The 26,243-nt window shown below is 39.9% G+C and overlaps 1 protein-coding gene across 5 annotated transcripts in view; it reads left to right on the top strand.

Moving 5' to 3' along the window:
- Positions 1-26,243, top strand: part of bcas3 (BCAS3 microtubule associated cell migration factor) — a 408,395-nt gene that overhangs the window by 84,320 nt on the left and 297,832 nt on the right. For all 5 annotated transcript variants that reach the window (XM_086216159.1, XM_086216158.1, XM_086216161.1 and 2 more), the window contains exons 15-16: positions 1,138-1,462; positions 22,142-22,292. In XM_086216159.1, the coding sequence (XP_086072285.1) occupies positions 1,138-1,462; positions 22,142-22,292 (476 nt within the window). The remainder of the gene's footprint in view (positions 1-1,137; positions 1,463-22,141; positions 22,293-26,243) is intronic.

Raw genomic sequence — 26,243 nt, 5'->3', positions numbered from 1 at the left:
TTGTCTCCTGCAGCCTTTCAGTCTGGTTTCCTGCATGTCTGACATGCTCAGGGAGATCCTATCTTCTCTAGCGACTGTACCCTGAAAGTCAACCAGACTTTGATAAGGCGATCTAATGATTTTATCAGCCCCTTTTTCTCAGCTATTTGTTTTATCACCAAACAAATCATATTGCATTGTCACCTCTGGTAAGTTATTGTCAAGTCCTCAGACTTTTGTCCCGTACCTTAGATAGATGGTTTTTGCATGATAAGCATTTCATCTGTGTCTCACCTCTGCTCTTAGCAGACTGGAGTTTTTCTGAAAAAATTTCCACCAAATTACATGCAGCTCATTTTGCACTGCATCATTTGAATTGACCTTAAAAGTCCATGTTTGATCTTGTCCTCACACCTATGCATTCAAGACATACCCATTTGTCTGGAATTTTCTTTTCTCTTTTCTTTTTCTCAAGTTCAGCTGTTGATACTGTTAACATTGTGTCCACTATTCCTGTACAGTCTGCTCCAGGAGCCTGTATGCCATGCTGGGGACTTATTCATAGCCTTAGTGGCAGTAATTGGCTGTGATATCATTGATAGGATATTGATGTCAGAAATTCAGGTGGTGCCTCTGCATCGCAGAGTCACTGGTCATTATGCTCAAGTGGCACACTTATACTGATGAGGTTTGTCACCACATTGTGGATAACTATTATTTAATGGGTGGTCTGTCTTTCTTTCCTCAGTACAGAATGACATGGCCCTCCAGGCATTTATAACAGTTGGAACCAACAGAACCTATCCGCAGTACAAATGGAGAAAGGGGCTCCCAGAATGGGGCTCTACCTTTCTGACATTGTGCTTTGCAGAAAGAACAAGTATATTTTGTGCATTAAATGCCATGATAACATGGGAAGTCAGCCTATTGTATTATTGTCATCATTGTTATTATTATGCTCTGACAAAGAGAAGCCTAATGAATAACATTAGAGCCAATCATTGATCTGCAGCTTCACAGACATATTAATGTATTGATGAATATCATGAAATAAATGTTATAGATCTTTTGAAAGGAAATTAAGTGAAATAAAGTTAATCTTATACTCCTGCTCCCATTTTTTCTTTTTCCCTTTGTGCCTTTCCTGTCTCTGTCCAGGTCCAGGACATTTGTTTCAGCCAGGACAGTCGCTGGGTAGCCATCAGCACCCTTCGTGGCACCACCCATGTATTTCCCATCAACTCTTACGGAGGTGCACCATGTGCTCGCACACACATGTCCCCAAGGGTCGTCAACCGGATGTCTCGTTTCCAAAAGAGTGCTGGCCTGGAGGAGATTGAACAGGAGCTCAACAGGGCAGCAGTTTTGGGAGGAGGAGCAGGGGTAGGAGGCATAGGAGGCGGTGGCTGTATCCTGGGTGGAGGAGGCCGCTGTAGCCCCATACCTGGTCTTTCCAGTAGCCCATCTGGTTCACCGCTGCATGGTGAGGAGCTTGGCTCATACCAACCTGTGTTGCAACTGTTTTGAGCTAAATGTCCTGATATTGCATCTGTTGACATAGTGTATGTTTGGGCTGAAAACTGACAGTTTGAATTGTGAAAACAATCAGGGAGTGTGGAAGTAGAGAGCATGGAGATTAATAGACCCGTGTAGCCGCTACTGATCCTGGTTTCAAGAATAGCCACGTCAGAAGAAGAAGAGGGCTTTACTGTCATCGTACAGGAATACAACGAAATTTCATTTGGCATCACCTCTCTTTTTTTAAGCAGCTACATGGCGCATTTATTAAATGTGTTTAAAAAGAAGAGGAAAAGTAGTAAAATAGTAGTACAAACAAAGTATCCTAAGTAAAGTGCAGTTAAAATGTTATATTTATGTATATATAAATATCACATATAAATATTATATATAAATAAATAGCTACCTGTCCGTAGTGTATTTGTGTGTGTGTGTGTGTGTGTGTGTGTGTGTGTGTGTGTGTGTGTGTGTGTGTGTGTGTGTGTGTTTTGGGAAGGGGGGGGGGGGTCATGAGCCCTGCAGCAGTCTTTTCACAGCCACGGGGAAGAAGCTGTTCTTAAGCCGGTTGGTGCGGGTTCTCATGACTCTGTGTCTACCAGAGGGTAGGCTGGAGAAGAGAGAGTGTCCTGGGTGGGAAGGGGAGTCCTGGATTTTTGTGGCCCGTCAGAGGAGAAGTTTGGAGTAAATCTAAAAAGTAAAAAAGTAAAAGTAAAAAAGGTGTTGGAACGGGGAACGTCAGGATACATTAGTCAGTTGTAATTTTACGCTGAGTCAGATAATTTGCCAGACCTTTTATTTAAGTAATGTAATTGATGAAGGTTAATTTAAATGTTATGGAGAAAAATGCTTTCATGATTTGAATGAGTCTGTATGTATGTCTGTATTCAGGTATTTTATTTCCAGAGGTCCACTGATAATGTAATTTACAAAGATGTTAAATGGAGAAACGGATCAAACATCTCTCACAGTTAAAAAAAAATAGATCATTTATAGGTGAAATTTGTAAAAGCTAGAACAAATTTTAATCTTACAAATAAAAAGAAAGAACTATCCCTTTAAGAGTGTCAAGAAGTAACCGTTTCAGTGACATGCTCATTTATGGCATTGCAGAGATACAGACTGCTAAACACTCTGGTATGGCCCACACTATATTGTAAAACAGCTTCTGCCACTAGATGCCAATAACTACTTACTCTAGCTCTGGTATGCTGCAGCTTTCAAAAGGAAGAATTCCAGCCATGTGGAAGGAGCTGCCAATGCAAGCTACAAGTTAGTTAGATAGTGAGGTATGTTGCTAACATAAACCCACTTAATGAAAATGGTGTTTATCAGGCTCTACTCATCGCTCCTAGTCTGCCCACGATAATGCAGCAATGATTGCTCTCCCCTTCCTTCTGACTCCCTGACTTCTCACTTCTCCTCTTCCCACCAAGGTAATCTCCTGCGACCAGTAGCTCCTCACAGTCTCTGCAAATTAGGTCAGAAATCATCCTCCTTGGTGCAAAAATAACCAAACAACTTTAGCAGTTTAGCAGACTTTATAATTTGCGAGGTGACCTTCTGAGCTATGATAGCATTACTTCAATGCTGACATGGCATAGACAATAAATGGCATTTTTAGTTTGATTATGCCTTGATAGGTACCACAATTATTTTTTCCAAAAAAAAGACTGTAACATAACATGTAACATTGGCAGACATGGAGGACGAGACATGGATACACTAGATGATGCATTTTCACAGTTTCTCAGTTCGTGCTGTCAGGCATGCATCAAAATTGGGTAGAGACTCCTACTTCATAACCTATGCTTTGAATAGTGTTTGTTGTCACCTTGTGAGCATTTAAACCACCTAGAAACAATGCTGTTAAATGAAAGCTTAAAAAGACAAGAAAGCTCTTTTAGAGTTGATACCGTCTTGCGTTAAATTTGGAACAATGGACGATCCCATGACTGCTATATAGATTGCAATTTGAAGTATGTATGTACCCTTGCTAGTTCATGTATGTGACAGCTCTGTGATTCATGCTTACCTGTAGCCCAGTACATGCTGGGATAAGCTGCAGCCAAATGCCTCACACTCACATTTAAAAAAAAAACAACTTGCATATTTTTTTTTACTTTCCTATCTATGTAAAGTACACAACTATCTTGTGTAGGGGCTAAAGCATACTTCAGTATTTATGCGCAATAGATGGGGTGCCCCAAGAACAGGTCAACATCCATCATCATGAGGCATTTGAAGTTGCCACAAGCAATAGATTGCTAAAGGTCTTTCCAAGTGTGTGTGTGTGTGTGTGTGTGTGTGTGTGTGTGTGTGTGTGTGTGTGTGTGTGTTTTCCAGTAATTGGCCATCTCAGTAGTCTTTTTCCAGGGTCTCTGATCTGTCTGCCACAACCTTGTCTCCCTTGTTTGTCAAACACCATTGCAGGCTGCTCTGGCTGTCTGTGCCAACCCTAGCTGACATAGGTACACACTGATAAACACACTTTTTGTCAGCTGCACTGCTTGACCCCAGAGGTGTTGCTCAGTGTAAAATATCACAGTTCTCATTAGCCTCTAGTTTCCAGGAATATTCCTTAGCTTTGATAGCTGTACTCTTTTCAGGGTGAGGTCGAGAACTAAACACTTCGCAGAAGAGATCAACCAGGAACTTGACAAATTAATCCTTTTACACAGTATAAGGTAACAACAAACTGTTTTTTTAATCTAGATGATTCATACTTAGTCAAAACACTTCAACGCATGAGGATAGAAAAGCTATTAATGGCATGGTTGAATCATCGAATGCTCCTCAGTTGAAAAATATAGGATAAGTTATGCATTAATTCCATAGAAAAAAATCATTTAAATATACTTTGCTTGCTTATACCCATATATACTTGCTTCATACGAAGCATAAAACCCACCCAGCCCTCAATCAAAATCTGTTTTTTGTTACTATTTGGATTGATTTCCATGTCCATGTCATTTAAGTCTGGATGAATTTTAATGTGTTACAGTCAAAATTGACTGTCCATGTGTTACATGGAGGATCTGAAAGAGAGGAGCCAACCCGCAGAAAAGGTGAGGTGATGCAACATAACACCAGGTTAAGTCAAACTTCTCAGCTGGTGTTTGAGTGGGAAAGACTTGAAAGACTTTTTTTTTTCTATGTATTAATGTCAAGATTTAATAACTTGCAAATGTTTAAAGCCAGACTTGATAAGGGTCTGCCTTTCAACATTATGGGGTTTACTTAGAAATGATATTGTTAAGCGCTTCAAAACTGGTTTTTAATTCAGTAAAATGCAAGCAAACCTATGTCTCGATTTTGTTACACTATTGCAAATTAGTTGTCCCTTGCTATGTTTTGTTTTAATTGGCTACTGTGGGTACTTTTGCAAATCAATGAGCTGGATTCCTGAAAATAATATGAAATATATAGGATTTCTGCAGTAATGTGATGAATTTGAGTTTATTTCTTGGCTATTTAAATTAAATAATTCAAAGAAAATCTTCACAAATATTCACCTTTCCTTTCCAGCTCCGATTTACAATTTTCCACTATTCTATGTTCAAACACAGGAATAAAAATGACATATTCCATGATAAAAATCGTAACTCTTATTCCTCCTCCTAGTGGAACGTTATGACCATAATGTATTGGTTCTTCTAAGCTACTAGTCAACACAGATAGTTATCCGCCTGCCCCAAAACCAATAGTGTGCACATTCACACCAACACACACACACACACACACACACACACACACACACACACACACACACACACACACACACACACAATCTCTCTCCCTCAAAATACAGTGCCATGACTGCATTTCTCCTCCCTGTCTTCCTTGTGCCACACCCTCTATAACATGTACAAAAAAAAACAAAAAACCCTTGCATGCTTATTCTTCCACATTAAAAATGTGAAAATCTGCCATCAAATATGAAATGGATGTCTGAGCCACCACTCCATTGTGATGAGAGATCGAGATGGACAGAAAGATCTAGTGGGCTAGTAGGTGAAAGTTAGTGAGCAAAGTAAAGAGGTGCAATTGGGAAAAAGTGAAGGATTGGTAGAAAGGGGTGGGGGGTGAAGAAGGGCAGTGACAAAGAGGGAAAGATAAGTGTATGGTAGCTGCACTGAAAGCCGGGGTCTCAGGGACCACAGTCGTAAATCAAACTTTGGTTTCAAAGGAGAATATTGGGGCCACCTGTCAACAATTAGCCTTCACAGTCTTGCTGTATTCTTGATATCCGTGTGTGTGTGTGTGTGTGTGTGTGTGTGTGTGTGTGTGTGTGTGTGTGTGTGTGTGTGTGTGTGTGTGTGTGTGTGTGAGATTGAATGAGACAGATTCATCAGTACTAATACATCTTCAAGGAAAGCTCTAGCCAAAGTACATAAGAGGTCACAGTCAGAGATGACAAAGGAGTAATGGAGGGTTGTATCTGATATTTTTCATTATATATTATAGTCCACAAGAAATTGATATTGGAGCTGACACAGCTTTTATAAAGGTGTTAATCTGTGTCAGACTGAAAGTTGCTCACTGTCTCAGGACAGTCTGACAGCCTTTTACTGTGTAAACTACAAGACGGTCACTTTAACTTCCAATGTTACGATCTCATTTACATTGTAGCATCGATATTTTCCATGAGCATCTGATATGTTCATCAATTGGCTCAGTAAGGCACCCTACGAGTAATCCCCCTGTACCGTACACAAAGTAAAGATTCTCTGAAAACTATAGACATTTGCAGAAATAAATAAATAAATAAATAAAATCTTGCAGTGGGTTCAGCAAAATGACACACAAGGTTTAGTAACATTAAAATAGAACACGATTTCACTTTTGAAATTTGAAACTCACAAATTCAAGCTCTGCGTTCTAAAAACAAGTCTCAACTAGTTTCAGATGTTTTTAGTATCAAGTTACATCTTTTTCACTTGAAGTCCAATGTCAAAACTGGGACACTTGATTGTGTTTACAAAGCCATACCACAATTCATTTAATATCTGAATTGAAACAATGTATTTGATGCTAAATAAGCCAAAATGACTTATCCAATAACTAGATGTAAATGAATATGGAAAAATAAAGCTATATTGTATATTCTGTATTGTATACTATCTTGATGTCTTAGCAAAAATGTGTTAGACTTTGGGAAATATTGCTGCCTTGGTTTATTCTGATTGCAGTGTGGTGGTTTTGGTCTCCGTGCAGTTCTGTATACTGCACAGTGTGTTTTCTAGGGATTCTTTGGGTGTTGTGCATTAGGTCAATGATAAATGAAACCTGTCAGACAAGCTCTTGCACCAAAACAAGATGATTCTTATCCTCAAGGGCAAGCGTATACTTAGCGTACCAAAAAGTACATAATGCAATAGGTCATTATCAGTTCAATGGTGAGTTCTTTGTGGAGCAAGGTCACGTAGGTCCCTCTGTGTCTATTATTTAGAAGATGAACTGGCTGCAAGGCATCCTGCCACATGTAAATTTAGAAATCTACCACCTCCGCTGCCACCAGCGTTGATAAAAACTCCCTAATTTGAGCAAATTTCAGTGGATACAAACACATTGAGTCACATTTGCTTTTGTGACCTCTTTCCGCCTGTTTTTGTGAGCGGGGTGTGAATTCTGGGCAGTTTAGGAGGCTTTCTGAGGCTGGCAGAAAACAGAAGGGTGAGGCAAGCCAGGGCTGGGCCACCTAGCCACAACAGCTGCACTGTGATTGTCGTCGGTGAGGACAGCGTTGATTTTAGGGAAGGAACTGTAAAAAAGTACACATCCTTTTCAAAGCTGCCATGCAGCTGAGGCTGCCAGCATGCCTAAAAATAGAGGCTGCAATTGGCCGTCTTCTTGTCACAGTTAAAATCTGGAATGGCTATTAACATACATACCACATTTCTGCCCCCTCATTTTCCCCAAAACTTTTCCTCTGTGTGATCAATGTATTGTCAATTTTTAGGTGATTGCCCGTAATGTGACTTTCCCACATTGTAAAACGTGGTCTGTCTGCGGCCCAGCGTATACAAGGCTAGATTAGTATGTGCAATTTCTGTGCACAGGACAGAGGTTATTGAGGCTATACCAGGCATATGGCAGCCACTGTAGCGTTTCAACCACAGTACAGGATAGTACAGCAGCACTCAGTACGCTCAGGTTTTGTGTGCTCCAAAAACATCATGATCATAATAATCTAAAAAAAACCTTCCATTTGATCTGGGTTTTTAGTTCTATGTTGAAGACTGTACTTTGCTCTCTAGTACTGGTAGGGCTTCATCCTCTGATTAGCGGGCGATTTTGTGATCTCTACTCCAGTATAAAACACTGGAAGATCCATTTCAATTCTAATGGCAAACTGTTCTGGTGACTTTGACTGGCCATACGCTTCTTATTTGTAACATGTCCACACAAGCTGTAGAAAAGTGATGTTTTCTCATTTAGCAGTAATCCTGGTGGTCTGATCATGAGGCCTGTCCTGACAGTGGTTCAGACAGAGAAAGATAGGGTCAAAGACAAGGTGTGACGGGAAACTGTTAATTCACTTGTTGATAAAGGGACACTTCCTTTCTGCTATTAGAGGCTGACGTCTTGCTTATTTGGGTTTGGAATTTTGTTTTATCTTGCCTCCCTCTTCCCCCGCTGCTCCCCCTTCGTCAGTCATCTTGTGGTGAAAAACACCAATGTTCTTCAGAGGTCGCTGCCAAGGAAACATTACCTCATAACTGGTGGTGTGTGACATGTATGTACATGGCCCCAGTGTGACCCTGTATTTGACGGTGGTTTCTGTAAGTTAAACAGTTGCAAAGTATAGTCAAAGACATTGAAAGTTTCCCCCTGTTCAATCACATATAGTCAATGGATCTAACAGAGCATGTGAGGAAGTCATTGTTAAAAAGTTGTAAACAGCCAGATATCAGTTAACAGGATGGGCTTTTTGGCATGACACTGAGCTAACCAATATTTATAAAACATTACCTTTAAAAGCTTCTTTTTTTTTTTTGCTTTTCTCTTTTCTTGCAGTATCTTGATGACAACATCCCATTTTTGTTGCCTTTGTGGCAGCAATGGGCTCCCCATTTGTTGTAGGTGTAAGACACATGAACAAAACACTATTTGAGTGGACATCTGAGACAAAAGCCTTTTATTAAACTGTATTTTATATTTTTCCCAACAGCATTTTTTTCCCTTATTGGTCAATACATTTGTAAATGTGTGTTAAAACTGTTTTAGCCAGTAAATGGATCTTTTCACTGGCTTGATTTAATAGAAATGCAGAACTTGTAAATAACCAAATCTGAATATCTCTCTGTGCCTACAAATTGAATGCCTAAGCAGGTAATACATATTATCACATAAAAAAACAAAAAACAAACATCAGTCATATATTGCCATAAAGCAGTTCAGATTAGGGATGTACAGGGTTTATTAGTCAACACCATTGTACTTTTTTCCATTGCTCTTGCATATTTGTTTTGTGTCTTTTTGGGAATCTGCAAATTAGTGTTGAAGAACAATCTGCAACAACACTAATCACTTTGCATCCATAGAAATACGTCATGTAAACAGTTGTTCCTCTCATTCTTGTCTCCCTGCATTACAGGTTCTCATGGATAATGAGAAGGACAAAAAGAAAAAAAAAACAGTATATTAGCTCATAGGGGCCCTTTAGATAAAAATTCAACATAATAGCCTTAGAGTGTGTGTGTTCCCTGGGTTTTAGTACCAGAGTTGTCCTCGGAGTGGTGCTGTGTTGTCAGGGATTACTTGCAGTTTGCAGAGGGCGGAGCAGAGGAGGCCGGGCATACTAAATATACTGTATATAGACTGAGAGGAAGAGACTTGAAAAGCTTGAGTTGTGCTGTGAGGTGTTTTCCTTGATACAAATCTAAACAAAGAAAGAGTTGTGTAATTTCTTTGGCTTTTATGAATGGTCGCCTCTTCCTGCTATAATAATTTGCATCCTTCATTTGGACTTTGTTTTGTTTTAGGATGAAAACTGAGCACTTTTGAAAAGGTGTTAATTTTATTTTTTATTTTTTTTTGGTCCAAGCACCAGTCACTCACAGTTCATGCAAAGTATGTATCATATTAAAATCGCAGTGTATGTGTGTTGATCATTTAACCCACAAATTACTGGTCAGTAGGAAATGGAACATGGAATGTAGATCTCTAAAGGAACAGATGATCTTTTAAAAGCATGTTTTCCCTTAACCTGCCATATAGTCAAGCGGATTACATTTTATATGTTACTCAGTACATTTGATTTAACAGTTGTGTGTCATCGAAGGTAAGCTAGTGTTAGCGGCTTGTATTTGTTGCAGGCTACCTCTGTCAGCAGGCTTCACCCTGTGGTCGTCATAAGAGCCAGAGCCCAACACAGCTCGAGTCAATAAAACCAGAGATCAGCGCAAAACCACATTGCAATGCAACAAGCTTTCTACCCTAAAAATTAGCCATCCCCTGTACTTGAAGAGCATTTAAATCAACCAAAAATACACACTGCAAGAAATATGTATCTTGGCCGGCGTTTGGGCTCCACCAGAGACCTCTGTCCTTTTTATATGAACCCTAATAACTCAATCTCCACAACCACTAAACCTTCTTATCACCGGATGCCCCCCTGCACTCCTCATTATTTGATTTGCAAAATTGTAAGGTAGAGATAAAGAAATAAAGCTGGCCTGCTATTACACACATATTTCTCCTCTATGTGAGAAGTGCGTGGTTTGAAAAGCTGAAGCTGTCCACTGTGAATGAATCAGCATGCTTTATATCCCACATTTATTCTGCTGCACAATCTTCAATACATAGTTTTAATTGGTTTTCACTCATTCCTATTTCATTTTTATGTTTCGGAACTTAAGTTCCTTAGAGGTGTTGGGACCTATATCTGTTAAGTAAATAACCTATTAAACATAGATCGAGCATGTGTTTGTGTGTGTGTGTGTGTGTGTGTGTGTGTGTGTGTGTGTGTGTGTGTGTGTGTGTGTGTGTGTGTGCTGTGAGAAATGCGCTCATTCACTCTAAGATAATGTATGCAGCGTACCCTTCTCCTTGACATCAATATTACATTAATCAAATGTTGTCATAACCATTATACTCAACAAACTGATTTTTGATTCGCTTGACAAGGAAAAAAAAACCACTCATATAGATTTTTTTCAATCTCTGCGATCCTTAAAAGAAACTGTCCTCCTTTACTCTTAAATCGTAGTCTCATCACATCTAAGCATTTTTGACAGGACATTTATTTAGACCTGGATGCTGTCAAAACTCTGCCTGCTAAATTGGGATCAATGCGTCCCTGTGGTTGTTACCAGCTATTGAAATAACTGGAATGTCAGTCAATCACCATTAAATCAGGGTCATTTATAAATGGAGAAATATATATATATATATATATACACACATACATACATATAGAGTTAAGTTTGTGATGTTGTGTATGTTGTATAACAATAAGCATTAGAAGATGAGTTGTTTGTGAAAAATTTAACTTTACTTCCATTAACAGTACCAGTTCAATATCATGACAGATCTGTTGAGCAGTTGAACTGGACCTCATGATTTTCATCCTGTTGCTATGAAGACATTGCATGGCAGCTGTGGCAGTGGGGAAAAATACATTTTATTATCTCCTCTGTTCTTCTTATTGTTTCCTCTGCTTCAGACTGTTGGGTTCAGAAAGGAAAAGCATTTAAACCCAGTCAGAGCTACGGATGCAGCTAATTTCCGCTCTGATCGAGGAGGGCAGGAGGCCTCCATTCATTTAGCTTGCAGCACACTACTGATATTATGAATGAGATTTTTTTTTTTGATACCAAAATTGCCTGTGGTTGTAGGTGATACATCATTTGTTAATTAAGAATAACATTGAAAGTGCCTTTTTAAGGATGTCTTGTATAGTTGAAAAATATGAGGAAATTAATTTCTCTACTTGATTAATATATTAACATACGAAGACCTGTTTGTGGTCAAAACCTTGAAAGAAAAAAAATAATTGTGGGCACCTATGATAGTGTGCATTATTTTCATCTTTTCTCCTTTTTCGATCTGTTCATCCTGCACCAGTTGAATTTAAATGTTGCACTCATCAAATGCTTCAAGAATATTTTTTTCTATTTCCTTCTTTATTTCACAGTGAAGGACCACCTCAATTATGAACAATTGAAACCAACATTTTTTTCATTATAATATTTCATGTTTTTTTTACACCTTTTAGATATCTCAAATTATATTGCTCACATTCTTGTCAGAATAATACTGTGATATTTTTTGATATGAGATTTTCAGATTTTCTTTTATCCAATGAAATTTGGAGTCCCAAAATCTACGTTTGTTAAACAGTTTTGTAAAGTAGAAGAAAGAACTATAAATGCATTTCTGAGTAAATTTAGCTCAACATACAAGCAATAAAATAGATACCTCCCGTCGCTCTTTTACCACCCTTTTTGCCACTTGTATCCTGAAAGAAAAATTTAGGTATTTCCTTTTTTCTTCTCTCTCTTTCTTCAATGTGAGGATCCTCCACAGGAGCCGTTACTAACCTGTATGTCTGTATCTGTCCCTCCATATCTACCAGTCATGTTCAGTGAGAAAAAAAATTGATGCATCATGTATTTCTCCAGCTCTCTCTACCTCCTGCTCCATCTAATTTTCACTGCAAGTGTGTATGGTGTGTTTGTGCATCAGTGTTGAAGTACCCCATCATGCACACAAACACATATGGTTAGAATGTGGGTGCTGTCATCTGATCCAGCGAAGCTGTCTGACCCCCTCCCAGTCCAACTCATTCCTGTCTGATGAAGACTTGTAAATACTGACATGCTCTAAACCTGTAGATCTGATTTCACACTCTTGTTTCTAAGTGTTGTTGTGTGTATTCATGTTTGTGTGTGTTCCTTTAACATGATTGTTTTCTTGTGATCATGTTTGTTTGTTTTTCCCCATGTAGACATGTGCTGCTTCTGTTTTGCTCTATATATTTGCCTTCCGGCTGCTGCCCTTTGTCTTCAGAAGAAGTGTGCTTTGTGCAAATAGCCAGGCCTTCCTTTTTTAGTTTTTAGATAGACACAATTTGAGAAAAAGTTCTTTTTTCTTTTTTCTGTTCACAATATTTTGTTTCCTCCTCTCTGACATGAGATACAGCTACTTAAGCACCAAACTTTGTAAAACATGTTCCCAAATAGGGCTGTGAATAAAACCTGTTAGCCTGTGGTTTGGGAGCAGGGGACTGGGCAGGAAGCCATTTTCACACAGGCCGGCCTGACCTCGACTTTTTACTTATAGTGAAAAAAGCAGACGTGCAATATTATTCTACAAAGAGTAAAAGAGGAGAAAGCCAAGGAAATAGATTCCTCTGCTACAAAGTTACCTGAGAAAAAGAGAACAGGGATCAGGGTGGGATGGGGGGCACCTGATGGCTTTTCCACCAGTCTTCTGATTCCTTTGCAAAACAGTAAATCTTCTGAAGTTTATTTTCCTTGCAGCATCTGTGTTTTCTAAGGGCTCTTTTAATTTGTTTTTACTCTGTCCAGTGGGGGATCCCCACTCCTCCCTGTTTTTCGCCTCCTTTATCTCAGACCCTTTATAGATTTCCATGCTGTCCATCTCTCTTTTCCCCTCCCCTCAATTTGACTTGTTTTCCTCTCTTTCCACCTCCTGGGGAAGACAATGTTTTAATAATGATACTTTGTGTAACTGGGAGAGTAGAGCAGTTTTGTTTCCTGGTGCAGAACCACTGCAGCTCCCCTCCCTCCCTTTGGTCCTCATTCTTCTTCCTTTCTCCTCCCTTAATCCCTCCTTCCTTTAACATGTCTGGGAAATTTTCACTATCAAGGAATGAGGGTGGAAACTGGGATAGACTGATACAGTTTACCGATATCAGTTTATTATGAAATAGCTAATTAAAGAGCTACAGTAGGTTTTGGGTTGATCAATTTTCCTTGTCTATACTGATACAGTAAATCAAGTCAAGTCAATTTTATTTATATAGCGCCAAATCACAACAAAAGAGTACAGTAAGAGTTTTGCTACAGTAATTTTAAAGCACAAACCAGGAGTTTAGTTTTAGTTAGCTTTTAACAGTTTTTACAGGCTGCTGTGTTAAGTAAGGGGCTTCCATGTATTGAAATATAGTCAACTAGAGGGCATTCAGAGAGTCCATACCTTCACCAAAGAAGTATGACGTCATCAAATCTGGATTGCAAATCTATTATATTGTTCTTCAACCTACATTCTATAATCTTACCCAATTTCATCAAAAGTGCATTACATTTTTATGCAGATATTATGTTGTTCTCACACCTAACACTTGATAAATAAAATTTGAAAAGATAGATAAATACTAGATAAATTGAATTTGAAAAATACAATAAAAATGATGCATTGTAGTTTAAAAAAATAGATGAATCTGACTTAAAACCAACAAAGTATCAACATTTTTCAATGTTAGGATGTCATATTGTGTTGACTTTGTGATGTCTGTCACACTTGTGGTTTTGGTAGCAATAATTTTACACAAATATATAGTTGGCATGAAATATTTAGAATCATTTTTTGTCTGCTCCCAGTATACAACATCATATACATATTGGTTTGAAATGTTTAATTGTTATTAGGCTCCCCTCACACATTACTTTTTGCTGGCTTCACCTGTTGGTAGATAGCTGGCTATCTGTGTTATTCTATGTGGTTTAATTAATAACTGTCATGACCACAATGGCACCAATATATTTTTTTCATTCAAATGTCATCATTTATTGATATAGGGTATTATGTTGTAATGTTGATGTCAAAAATATAATGATGCTTTAGTTTAAGTCAAATCTGCTTAGCCTCCATGATGCCGGCAAGGAAGTCAATTCTTACTTCTGTCATGATTACAGACATGTAATCTTCATCAAGACACATGTCTGATGAAGAAAGAAATGCTTTGCAGTGACTTTTCAGCTATTACAATGTGTACATTATTCTTAAACTCTTGGAATGCAGGAAGATAATTTATCAGTTTAATTTAGAAAAGAAATGCAAAAAATATCACTTTTCAGTAACACTTATTAGCTTCAGTCCAAAAACAACTTCAAAGTCCCTAATGGTAGACTTAAGCTTTTTTTCTTGTCTTAAGCATCCATCCATCCATCCATCCATCAATCCATTTTCTTCCACTTATTCCTGTTAAAGGTCACGGGGGGGGGGGGGGGGGGCTGGAGCCTATCCCAGCAGCTACAGACGAGAGGCAGGGTTCACCCTGGACTGGTCGCCAGTCCATCGCAGGGCCAACATATATGGACAGACAACCATTCACACTCACAGTCATACCTACGGTCAATTTAGAGTATCAGTTAGCCGAGTCTCCATGTGCATGTCTTTGGACGGTGGGAATAAGCCGGAGTACCCGGAGAGAACCCACGCAGGCACAGAAAAAAAAATAAACTCCACACAGAAAGATCCTTTGCCCGAGCCGGGATTCAAACCCGGAACCTTCTTGCTGTGAGGTGACAGCGCTGACCACTGCACCACTGTGTTATCTTAAGCACTGCATCTTATTTTGTTTTTCTTGCAGCTGCAATATCATTGTCAGGTCCCAGGTCTTCCCTTACCCCCAGAGCATCAATCAACATTTCACCTGTCTAACCTGCTGCCTCCTCCACTCCCTCCCCAGCTCCTTTCCAGTATAGCTTGAATGTTTTTTTGTGAGATTTTCTGTCTGGCAGAGCAATTCAAATAGTGTTTGTGGGGACACATAGTTTTTGGAGCTTGTCCTTCACACGTTGTTACACTTTGGAAGTTGCCAGCTTGTATTGGATGCAAATTGGGTATTAGAAAAGAGGCAAGAAACAAGAGATAGCGTGACACAAGGTGACCGAGGGGAGAGAAAGAGTGCAAAGGATATTGAGAGACGCTTAATATGAGAAGAGAATGCAAATTCTGTTGAAACAGGGATGAGTGGTTGGAAGGATGGACAGAACTGGATAGATGGTCGGATTAAAAGTGAAAGGGAGACTGGGGTCAGATGACAGTGTGACTTTTTGCCAGGATCAGAGTTTACCTCTGGATGATGTGAGGGAGCTGGATTTGCATTGATAGATCTTCTTTCCATGGGGATGTCATGTATCAGTGCTTGGACCCATCACGCCCCAAGCAATTAATCAAATCACAGCCTCCATCGTGAGCTATCTGTCTGGCAGGAGCTTCTCATCTGTCCAGTTCTTTCGCTTACTTCTTCTCTTTGTTGGAGCCTATTTACTTGCTGCCTTGGTCTTTACCTTTAAACTGCTCATAAATTATATCTTTGACAGCTATTGAGGTGCTTCAAACAACATGTCTGTAAATTCACATTTTCATGGATCACATGACTGATAATTTAGAAAAGAAAACTTGGATTCAAAAAGAACACAAGTTTCAAGCAGTATAGTAGTGTATAGAGTATACAGTATATAGTTGTGTAAATAACAGCTGCTGGTGGTGGTAAACTTATGAAAAATACTGCTTAATTATCTTATTAGATTCTTTGATGTTTTATTATTTTGTTCTCACCTAATCCTGACATCTATCTATCTGTGCAGGTTTTAAATTGTGAATCACATTTCTCAAAAAAACAAAGATACAATAGCCCATTAAAATGTTTTCCTCCCATTTTCAATTTTGTGTATTTAAAAGATGGGTTCACTGCAAACAAAAATGCACTCATTGAATGAACTGATAACATTTAGCTTCTTTGTGTTTAGCATTTGTGACAGGTGCATGTTGATAATTTCTACCTTAGAAAAAAATCAGTTTGTGTGCAGAAATAACTTTGTTTTGGGGTGTGGGGTAAAGCTTTAATACTTTAGAGGGAATGATACGAAAAAGTAAGTGACCAACTAAAAACACAGGTAAAATGTGATGGATGTAATCATGGAGTTGGGCAAAGCAATCTGACAAATACTCAAGGGAAGAAAATATCTTCCTATTTTATTGTTTTGCAAAACCTACTTTTGAAACACTAAATGACCCCCCCCCCCTAAAAAAAAATACAATTTTATTCCTGGAAGTCATTAAATATCCATCCATTGTCTACTGCTTATCCTGTTAAGGGTCGAGGTGAGGCTGGAGCCTATACCGGCAGCCTTTGGGCGTATAGACATATAGATAGACAACCATTCACACACAGCCACTCCTACAGTCAATTTATAGTATCCGATTAACCTAGTCCCCTCTTGCATGTCTTTGGACTGTGGGGGGAAGCTGGAGTACCCAGAGAGAACCCACGCAGGCACAGGGAGAACATGCAAACTCCACACAGAACGACCCCGTGTCTGAGCTGGGGCTTGAACCCGGAATCTTCTTGCTGTTAGGCGACAGTGCTGACCACTGCACGTTCGTGCCACCCCGTCAATAAATATTGAAAATTCTTTATCACTGTCCCTCCTAAACTTCTTTTTTGCCCTTCTCCCCACTCAGTATCCACACACTGTTTTAGTCTTCTAAGCTGCCAGTGCGTGAGGTCTGACACGTTCCAGACTAACTTATCGTCACTGCATGGGAGGATATGACAGTTGAGGGCCCTGCCTTTGACTGACAGCGTGGTATGATTGTCTGGTCAACACTGATCATCACTCGCAGCATCAGTTGTGCCACACCTGTTGTGCAATTTCCAGTTATTTTAGAGGGTAAGGGCTGACAGTGGAGCAAAAGTGAAATATCCGTTTTGGATGAGGAAGCTAATTTAATTAACCCCACCACCACTACCACTCCTCCACCCCCACCCCTCCTGCACCCCCTGCTCGACCCTACCCTCTACTGGCTAACAATACTGAAGCACCATTATGGCTTTTCAGACTGCTTCCTGTGCATTTCTTCCCTTGGTCTGCCCCCTCCCGTTAACAAAAGGTGGCTGCCCAGGCTTTTGTGATGTAGCACTTTTGAAATGGGAAGGGCTTTCAGGAGCCACCTAGCACAAACCTCTGTTAGTCCAACTAAGAGAGGAGTGGAGGGAAATGAAGGACAGGTTAGTGTAATGGTCTCCTCTTCCCCCTCTGAATGTTATGCAGTATTGTTAGCCAGTAGAGGTCTAAAAGACAGACCTTTGGAGGACAACAAAGCAGAGGCTTGGCAGAACTAATGAATGCAGAGCTACACGTTAATGATCTAAAAGACTGGACCAAAACCTACACTTGTATTCAGCCTCCTCTTGATCACTCCTTCCAAATAATGAAAAGGCACTTTCCTCTCTACCTTTATTGCAACCTTTGATGTCCATCTTGTTTTCTCTGTCTCCATGCTACCCTCCTCCCTCCGTCTCAATCCTTTCTGTCATGCAGCTGTCATTTTATAAAGGGACAAGGAAAACATTCAGAGAGTATATTGTGGTGTGCCCACAGCTTTGCTCCTTAATTCTATTGAAAGCACTTGAACTTGGAATTTCCCTTGGGTGGGCCATTGAATCAGCACTTATTTTGGTTGTAGGCATTGTCATTGGATTACAAACATATTTCTTTTATAATCCACATTTCTTTTCCCCTATTGTAGAATATTTTGATAATATCATACACATTTAACTGTTTTTTTGTGTGTTGAAGGGCAATCTCGTCCCCCCTTCCAAAAAAAAAAAAAAAAAAAATCTAGAAAAGCAACACTTACCTGCGATGAGGTATTTCCAGGAAACTGATCCGGATCACGTAATATAGAGTTGTGCTGGAAAGATTCTGATACTTTAGTTAGCATTGTTGAAGATCCAAATCCCTTGTGCCAAACTCAATGGGTTTTTGACAAATTAATATAAGCTTAAAACATTTTTAAGTTTTATTCTTTTGCAAAAAATATTTCAGTAACTGTCCTACTCTCTAATTTCAAACAGACTCCAGACTAATTTTTTTGGTGTGGAGAAGACCCTAACTGTGAATTTTGAGATGCACAAAGCAAAAAAAAATAGTAATATTAAAAAAATCAATGTGGTATTATATTTCACAATATATACAATATATAAAAATATATTTCACATTTCAGTCTCATAAGCTTTTCCATCCATTTTCTTCCGCTTATTCCTGTTAAGGCTCCCGGGGGGGCTGGAGCCCATCCCAGCGGCCACGGTGAGAGGCAGGGTTCACCCTGGACAGGTCGCCAGTCCATTGCAGGGCCAACAGATATAGGCTGCATCCAAATTGCCAAGTAGGTCGGATCATAGGTCTCAGAGTAGGTCGTAGGCTGTCCGAAACCACATCTGGCGCGAGTAGTGATGTACTTCGCAACCTAAATTCCAGCCTAAACATGCTCACATTGTAGGTCGGTTCAGGTGCATTCTACAGTGCTACCTATGGTCCACAATGCACCGCTGACTTCTTCTTCTTGCTGTAAAAACTTGTGGACCCGCAAGCCAAGTTTGCGCCACCAATAGTCTCCCATTCTTATGCAACACAAACATTTATACTCATTGTTGATGTGTTCACACCAAATGCGACGCGGTGTGAACACACCTTTACAGGTGCGTTAATGTGCTTAATAATAGAGAATGAATGAAGAGTGCGCTCAGAGTGGAGTGCAGTACGACAGTCAGGCCAGCAGGTGGGGCTTTCGTTGGTGCCGTCTACCTATTTGCGGGATCTGTGCTCCTCCAGCAGAGGTTGTGCTTCACCACCAATCTTCTAGGGTGTCCGAATGGTGCCGCCATGTTTAGGTTGTAGAAGTAGGCTGCAACGGTAGGTCGTAGCAGTAGGACGTACGTTGCCACTTGGCAATTCGGACGCAGCCATAGACAGACAACCATTCACACTCTCATTCATACCTACGGTCAATTTAGAGCATCAATCAGCCTAGTCCCCAATTGCATGTCTTTGGATGGTGAGAAGAAGCTGGAGTACCCAGAAAGAACCTTCGCAAGCACGGGGAGAACATGGAGACTCCACACAGAAAGATCCCATGCCCGAGCCGGGACTCGAACCCGGAACCTTCTTGTTGTGAGGCGACAGTGCTAACCACTGCACCACCATGCAGCCACTTCATCAGCTTTTCCCTTTCTGTTAAATGCCACTTGCAGTGGCAATGCAATCCCATTCATGTATCTGTCCTTGCACATTATCTTCTTCAAGCTGTTGTGCTGCATAAGTGTGTATTACTTTAAACTGTTCAGTACCAACTTTTGGGAAACTTTTTCTTGTTTTTTTTCCTGTTTGTTTTTGACCATCCATATTTTTTTCTTTCTTTTTTTGCGGTATCTAATCCACATAAACACATGTAACCTTTTTCTCTGAAAAATTGTTTTCCGACATGTTTCAGCAAATTAGCATTTTCTGAATTGACTTTTCTTTTTTTTTCCTCCTCATCCTCTGCAATTTGTGCATTATGGAAAAATATATATATACCAATTTATTTCATGACAGTATCACAATATCCATTTTTTTATGATTTAATTTTTCATTTTGTTTAAAAATATTTTAGAAGAAGAGAATTCAGGGTCACAGTTTTGCTTACAAATATATGGTTGGATTAGATTTGGTTCCTTGTATTTCAAATTGATTTCAAATTGATTTGTGAATTATTGAGTTGTAAGAGTGGCATGTAGAGTAAATGACTTTTGTTCACCAACTGCTGCAGGCTCTGCAAAAGTACACAAATGTTTGTTTGGTTTTTTTTGCATTTCAGGTGATTTTCTGTGATGCTGTGTCATGACAGCCGGCCAGTGTTGATATACCAATGTCACTGATCACTGATATCCTCAAGGCAACAACGTCTGGATGTCGGGTCATTGAAACAGACATGGCAGCCATAATATTGCTGTATGACTGCTCTGAGCTCCTAGAACACAGTTTTAACAAAATAGGATTATGTTATGAACACAGACATGACATTCTTACATTTTACAACCTTTCTGGGACATGTACAATTGACACAGAGCAGAAATCATTATTAAATATGTCAATAATGACAGAAGATATGGCAAGCCTCCCTCCTCCTGACGCTAATGCTACTAGCTCATGCTAACATCTAACTGTGTCTATGTAACTTAACAGACAAGTGGATGATTTTAGAGAGAACCCTAACAGATAGAACGCCTATTGATGGATGCTGTAAATGATGTCTGTAATGGCATATCGTGGACACATTCTAATTTTTAACAGTCTATAATTGTCTAGCACTGTTAAATAAAGTCAGTTACTCTGTGTCATGAAGATAAGAGATTGATTTGAGAGACTTAAGATAATGTTAAGATATGTTGTGCTGGAAGATGGAAACAAAGTTTGTCAAGTGGAGTATTAAATCAAGTCAAGTCAATTTTTTTTGTATGGCACCAAATCACAACAAAAGTTATCTCATGACACTTTACAGGTAGAGCAGGTCTAGTACCACACTCCTCCAATGAATTTACACCCAACAATTCTCCATGAACAAGCACATCCTGCAACAGCGGCAACGAAAATCTTCCTTTTAACAGGCAGGAACGTCGAGCAGATCCAGGCTCAATGGGGACGGCCTCTGCTTTGACTGGTTGGGGGGAAAGAGAGCAGGAGAGCAGGGCAGAGACAAAGACAGATAATGGAGGAAGACAGATATAGAGAAGGAAAGAGAGGGACGGAGATAAAGAGAGAGAGAAATGGAAAGAGACTGATGGACAGACGGGGACGTGAGCAGGTGGAGCTACGGGTGGCAGCTTGAGCCTCTTCAGGTCTGTAGCCTCCTCCAGCAGCACCTGGCCCAAAAGCTCCGGAGAAGAGGATGAGTTAGTAACACATATGAGATGATTTATGTATAACACATACCAGAGAACAGAGTGAAAAGAGAGGAGGAGATAGAGGCCCAGTGCACCATGGGACATGCCCTGGCAGTCTAAGCCTATAGCAGCATATCTAAGGGCCAGCCTAAGCAACCCTAACTATAAGCCTGATCAAAAAGGAAGGTCTTAATTCTGCTTTTAAACATAGAGAGGGTGTCTGTATCCTGGACTGAAACTTAAGTGAACTTGTTGAACTAGTTTTCCTGATACAGCTGGTAGAAGGCCTTTAAAAAAAATGTCATGGCTTAATGATGTTTGCCTGGAACTGCATGGAATGAGATTAGTTTATTTGGGTCGTGTGGGTGGGTGGGTGGGTACGTGTGTGTGTGTGTGTGTGTGTGTGTGTGTGTGCATGCTGATTGTCCTTGATTAACAGACTACCGTCACTGGATGCATTTGTAATATCCTGAGCTCGTTATTTATCATTCCACTGGGGGCCTGGAGCCTGGGGTTGTGTATGTGTCGGCATCTGTGAAGGCTCTCTTTTCTGAGGGAGAGGTGTTTCAATTCCCTAAACAAGGTCCTCTGGTGGTTGTTTGAAAGCCTACTTGACAATTCAAATTGAAATCCAGATTTTTGTTTTCATTTAAATCCCAGTTAGTAATGCTGAGAATTAGCATCTGTAAAGACCACTGAACTGAAAAATGAACCACTGTGCACAAAAAAATGAATTATGCATAAATGGATGTACCAGCGTTCATAATGTCTTTCTCAGTATTCTGAAACATTACCTGGCAAGGCTCTTGACATATTTGTCTCTTATGTTCCACTCAAAATGTATGAAAAGGAGATTTGTCTGACCTTGCTCTCCAGGGAACATCCGGTGCTTAAAAGTATTTAGAAAAAAAACAAAAAAGAAACAACACTTTTAATAATTTTTCATCTGTGTCGTTCCAGCCAAGCTTAACAACCAGGATTCCTTCAACAACTTCACCAATAACAACATGGGGAACCCACGACTCTCTCCGCTACCCAGCCTCACCGTTGTGCTACCTCTGGCTCAGATCAAACAGCCCATGACACTGGGAACTATCACCAAACGCAGCGGGTAGAATACACACACACGCACGCACACACACATGCACACACATTTTTGCGGAGCTGTCCTTATTATGGCTACCATTCATATGGACAGCCTACTCCAAGGCCTTATCCTAACCCTAACAAATTGATCCCTTATCCTAACCTTAACTTGACCTCATTTCTGACCTTAACTCTAATTTTAGAGTTTAAAGGGTCATGATAAGGTTTATGTTCATAACAGAAAAGGTCTACCAAAGGTGATGAAAACCAGCACACGTACTCAATGCTACCTTAATTTTACATAGCTAAAGTATGGAACTGTCTCTTCACAGTAATTTAACATAGCAGGTTTTGTATTTGAAAATGGATAATTGAATGTCTTTAGAAATTATTCATGTATATTCTTAATCAGATCCTCTGGTGCCTTTCTGGCCACCTTGATGGTAGTGCAGTGGTTTGTGTTATTGCCTCACAGTGTAATGGCTGGCAGCATCGCAGCCAGAATTTGCATGCTTTTGCCTCACCTGCATGGATTCTCCGGTTTTCTCCAACCAACCATAAACATGTAAATTACCTTGATAGAAGATTCTCAATTTTCTGTAAATGTGGATATTTACATGCTAGCCCATGTGATCAAATTGTGACGTGTCCAGGTTGAACTGTGCTTTTGTGTTTGGGTATCCAGATGTCCTTTTGGAGTCTCCAAATAGGACCCAAGGAAAACGCCTAGGACTCTGTGTGCCAAAAACTGTGTATAGGTCATTTTTTTGACTTCAGATTTGGACTGTATGAAGTCAGGACCTGTGACTGCGGACTAGTGATGGCTGTTTACCCCTAGAAGGTCATGGACCTAGCTTGTCCTTGTCAACATTCAGACAGATTAGTTGGGCCGAACTAAAAACACTTTATTCTAACCACTGTATCTACTCATCAGTTAATTACAGAATCAAACTGATACTTCTGCAAGACACCTGAGAATGTTACCTTTCCAAAGACACCAAGCACACCTCTGAGTCTTGAACAATGTGGCAACTGTGGTGCTATGAATGTTGGTATGGCGTTTAAAAAACAAAACAAAACAATAACAAAAAATATACACTGAAAAATGCAGTGACCCTTATGGGGTTAATTGACTTTTGTGTTTCAACATTTTTTAAAAATGTCTGTGACAGTAAAACTTTTATTGCTTGTTATATGAAATATGATATGATGAAATATGCTAAAAAGTTACAAGAAATTTGATTGAAGTACACTACCTTATAAAGAGGAGCTCAAGAGTCAAATGTAAGTACTGAACATTGTTGGGTTTACTTGGCAGCTTTCTAGAAAGTTAAAGGGAAAGTCAGTTTTAGTCACACTCTAACTACACTGACATTATCTTCATGTTTGCAATTTGAAAATCCTTCATATCCCTGATATGAAACCTGAAGTGGGTCTCTTGTCCGGATGACCCTGACTATGCCTTTTTTCAAACTGCAAGGCAATTTAATGTTTGGGTGAAATTTAGAGGGAACAATATGATGGCCTGGAATTTTCAAGGACAACAGCATTTCACAAAACACAGTATTTCACAAAACATGATGATATTTCAAATGACTGTATAGAAAGGGCAGGACCACAGTTTGTTTGTGATAGAGACCCTGGTGATAATTGTATGTTATTTCCAGCTTCTGAAGTGTAGTTAATCTCAACCATGGTTTTTGCACAGATTTCAATATTTTTCTGAAAGGATGGAAGAAGAGAGAGAAATTATTTGGGAATATTTTAACAAAGGACATACATATGATGTAATTATTGCTATGCTGTTAACACATTGTAACGAAGAGGACTTAGTTACTGAGGTCAGAGGTCAAGAAGACTTTGCCACATCAAATGGACTGATTTTATCATTTAGGTCAAAATGGGTAAACATGGGCAGTGCTTTTCAAATAGGAGCACTGCACACTTAAGAGAGATTAAGCACTTTATTAGCAGAGATTTGCACACAATAATTAGTACAGAGCATATTTGCACATTGAATGGTTTAGCATTTTTGTACTTGGGGATACCAGTGACAGGATTGAATAGGTTTGTGGTTCCTGGAGAGGGGGGAGTCCGGTGGTTGTTTGTTTCCTCCTCCTATAAGAGAGTGTGCCCAATATAATTGATTAGAAGTGAGTGGGTACTGTGAGGAGTCAGTTAACTTTAAATGGTTATCCTGTTGTAAAGTAATGTTGGTAGAAAGTGCTAATCGGTGTATGTATCTGTGGGTGTGTGCAAAGACTTACCTGTCTGTCTGTTCCAGGGTGCACCGCTCTAAAGATTCCTCCAGGCATAAGAGCCGGCTTAAGAGGGTGCCGGGAGGGACCATGTGTTATTTAGGAAGAGGGGTGTGTGGAGCCAGGAAAGGGTTTTGGTAATGTAAATGCTCAGAAATGTTTTAGTGATGGTGAAAGTAAATATAATTAAAGCTGCAAGCAGCGTTGTTAGGGCCTGAGCCTCCTGGCGCCCGCGACTGGGTGCCAAACACTGGCCGGAATCCAACGGTGTAATTTGCAAATCCCTGGGCCTTGTAGTTTAGGAGATAGAAGCCTGAGTGTGATCAGAGAGTGGAAGCAGAGCTGAGAGCTGGCCCTTGAAGAACCCCTCCCCCACTGCTCTCTGCTGTCTGTGTCAAAGTGGAGAGAGAAGAGGATGCTGACATTTCTAGTGATTCAAAATTAAATAGCTCTGCATATGTTGGGCAAAAGTGGAACATAATACCATATTTTTGTAGGGATTTTTGTCAGGAATACAGTGGTGTGTATTTTGAGGCTGTGGGACATTTACTTTACATGTGAGAAGTGAGTGTTTGAGAGTATGTACCATGAGAGCAGAGAGGTGGCACATTGGTTTCCATTGTAAGGTGAAAAGTGTAAAAAGTGTTTCCCCCACTTTGAGGGCTTATAAAATATAAACCGTTTATGCTATATAATAACTTTTAATCAGCAGAGTTTGGAGAGTCATGTATGAAGTTTTGGAAGCGATACCATGAACGCCCTAGGAGGAGATAGTGTTTGTTTGGGGCGCAAAATTGTCCAAAATTGGACATTTGTGTCCAAATTGTGGACAACCTGTTAGAGTGAGGTCAGGAGTGTCTGTGTATGATTTGTCCGTCTTGATGAGACAAATAAAACGGTGTTGGTCCCATGTCTGTAGGACATTCCGACAGGTCGTGGCGTGTTTTTTTTTGTGTATTTAGGTAGCACTATTGAGTAGAGCGCTTCTTTTTCTTTTAAATTATCAAATTTTTTGCCGCACCCAATGTGTGTACCAAATTTGGTGAGTTTTTGAGCATGTTTAGGGGGTCAGATTAACTTTTGAAGTGGCGAGTGTGTCGAGCAAACATAATAGGGTCTTCGCCCTGGAGGGACTTCGGGCTCAGGCCCTAATAAATGTATTTGGGGTATTTTATCATGTATAGATTTTTGTAAGGGGTGCTGTGGAGAAGTTTGTTTGATCAACGCTGGTTATGGTAGGTTCCTGTCTGTTAGTCTGTCCCAGGTGAACAATTAGTGGCACAGGATAAAAAGGCACCAACTACCATCAACCTGTGCTGCTGGTCAGAAATCCTGGGCCTGACCAGACTTAAGGGTGACTTCGGAAATAAAAGTTAAAGCACTGTCTCATCTCCCTGCTGTTTTCCGACCCACCGCCGCTACGGTCATCCTAACACACATCATGCATTTAAAATGTTTCTTAGGACTCTAAAATCATGCCTGAAGGAATTAGGACTGAGGAGACGAGGGGGCTTTTCTTCAACAAGTGACATCAGGTGGGGCTGTCCTATACACACAAATATTTGGTAATTGTGCAGTGATACCAATACCTGATGCCCACAGGGTCATCAGTCTCCTGACAGTAAACTTACAGCAGTGCCTGGAAGATCAAGACTAGCTCCAATCCACTGTAAACACATCTGAGTGATATCTCTGAATTTACTAGGGTTCTTTTCATT

The sequence above is a fragment of the Aulostomus chinensis genome, chromosome 10 (assembly GCF_037954235.1).
Source record: "Aulostomus chinensis isolate RoL2024-O1b breed Wild chromosome 10, RoL_Achi_v1.0, whole genome shotgun sequence".
Classification (NCBI taxonomy): domain Eukaryota; kingdom Metazoa; phylum Chordata; class Actinopteri; order Syngnathiformes; family Aulostomidae; genus Aulostomus; species Aulostomus chinensis.
The sequence above is the reverse complement of the archived record's forward strand: the minus strand, read 5'-3'. Positions and strand labels throughout refer to the sequence as shown.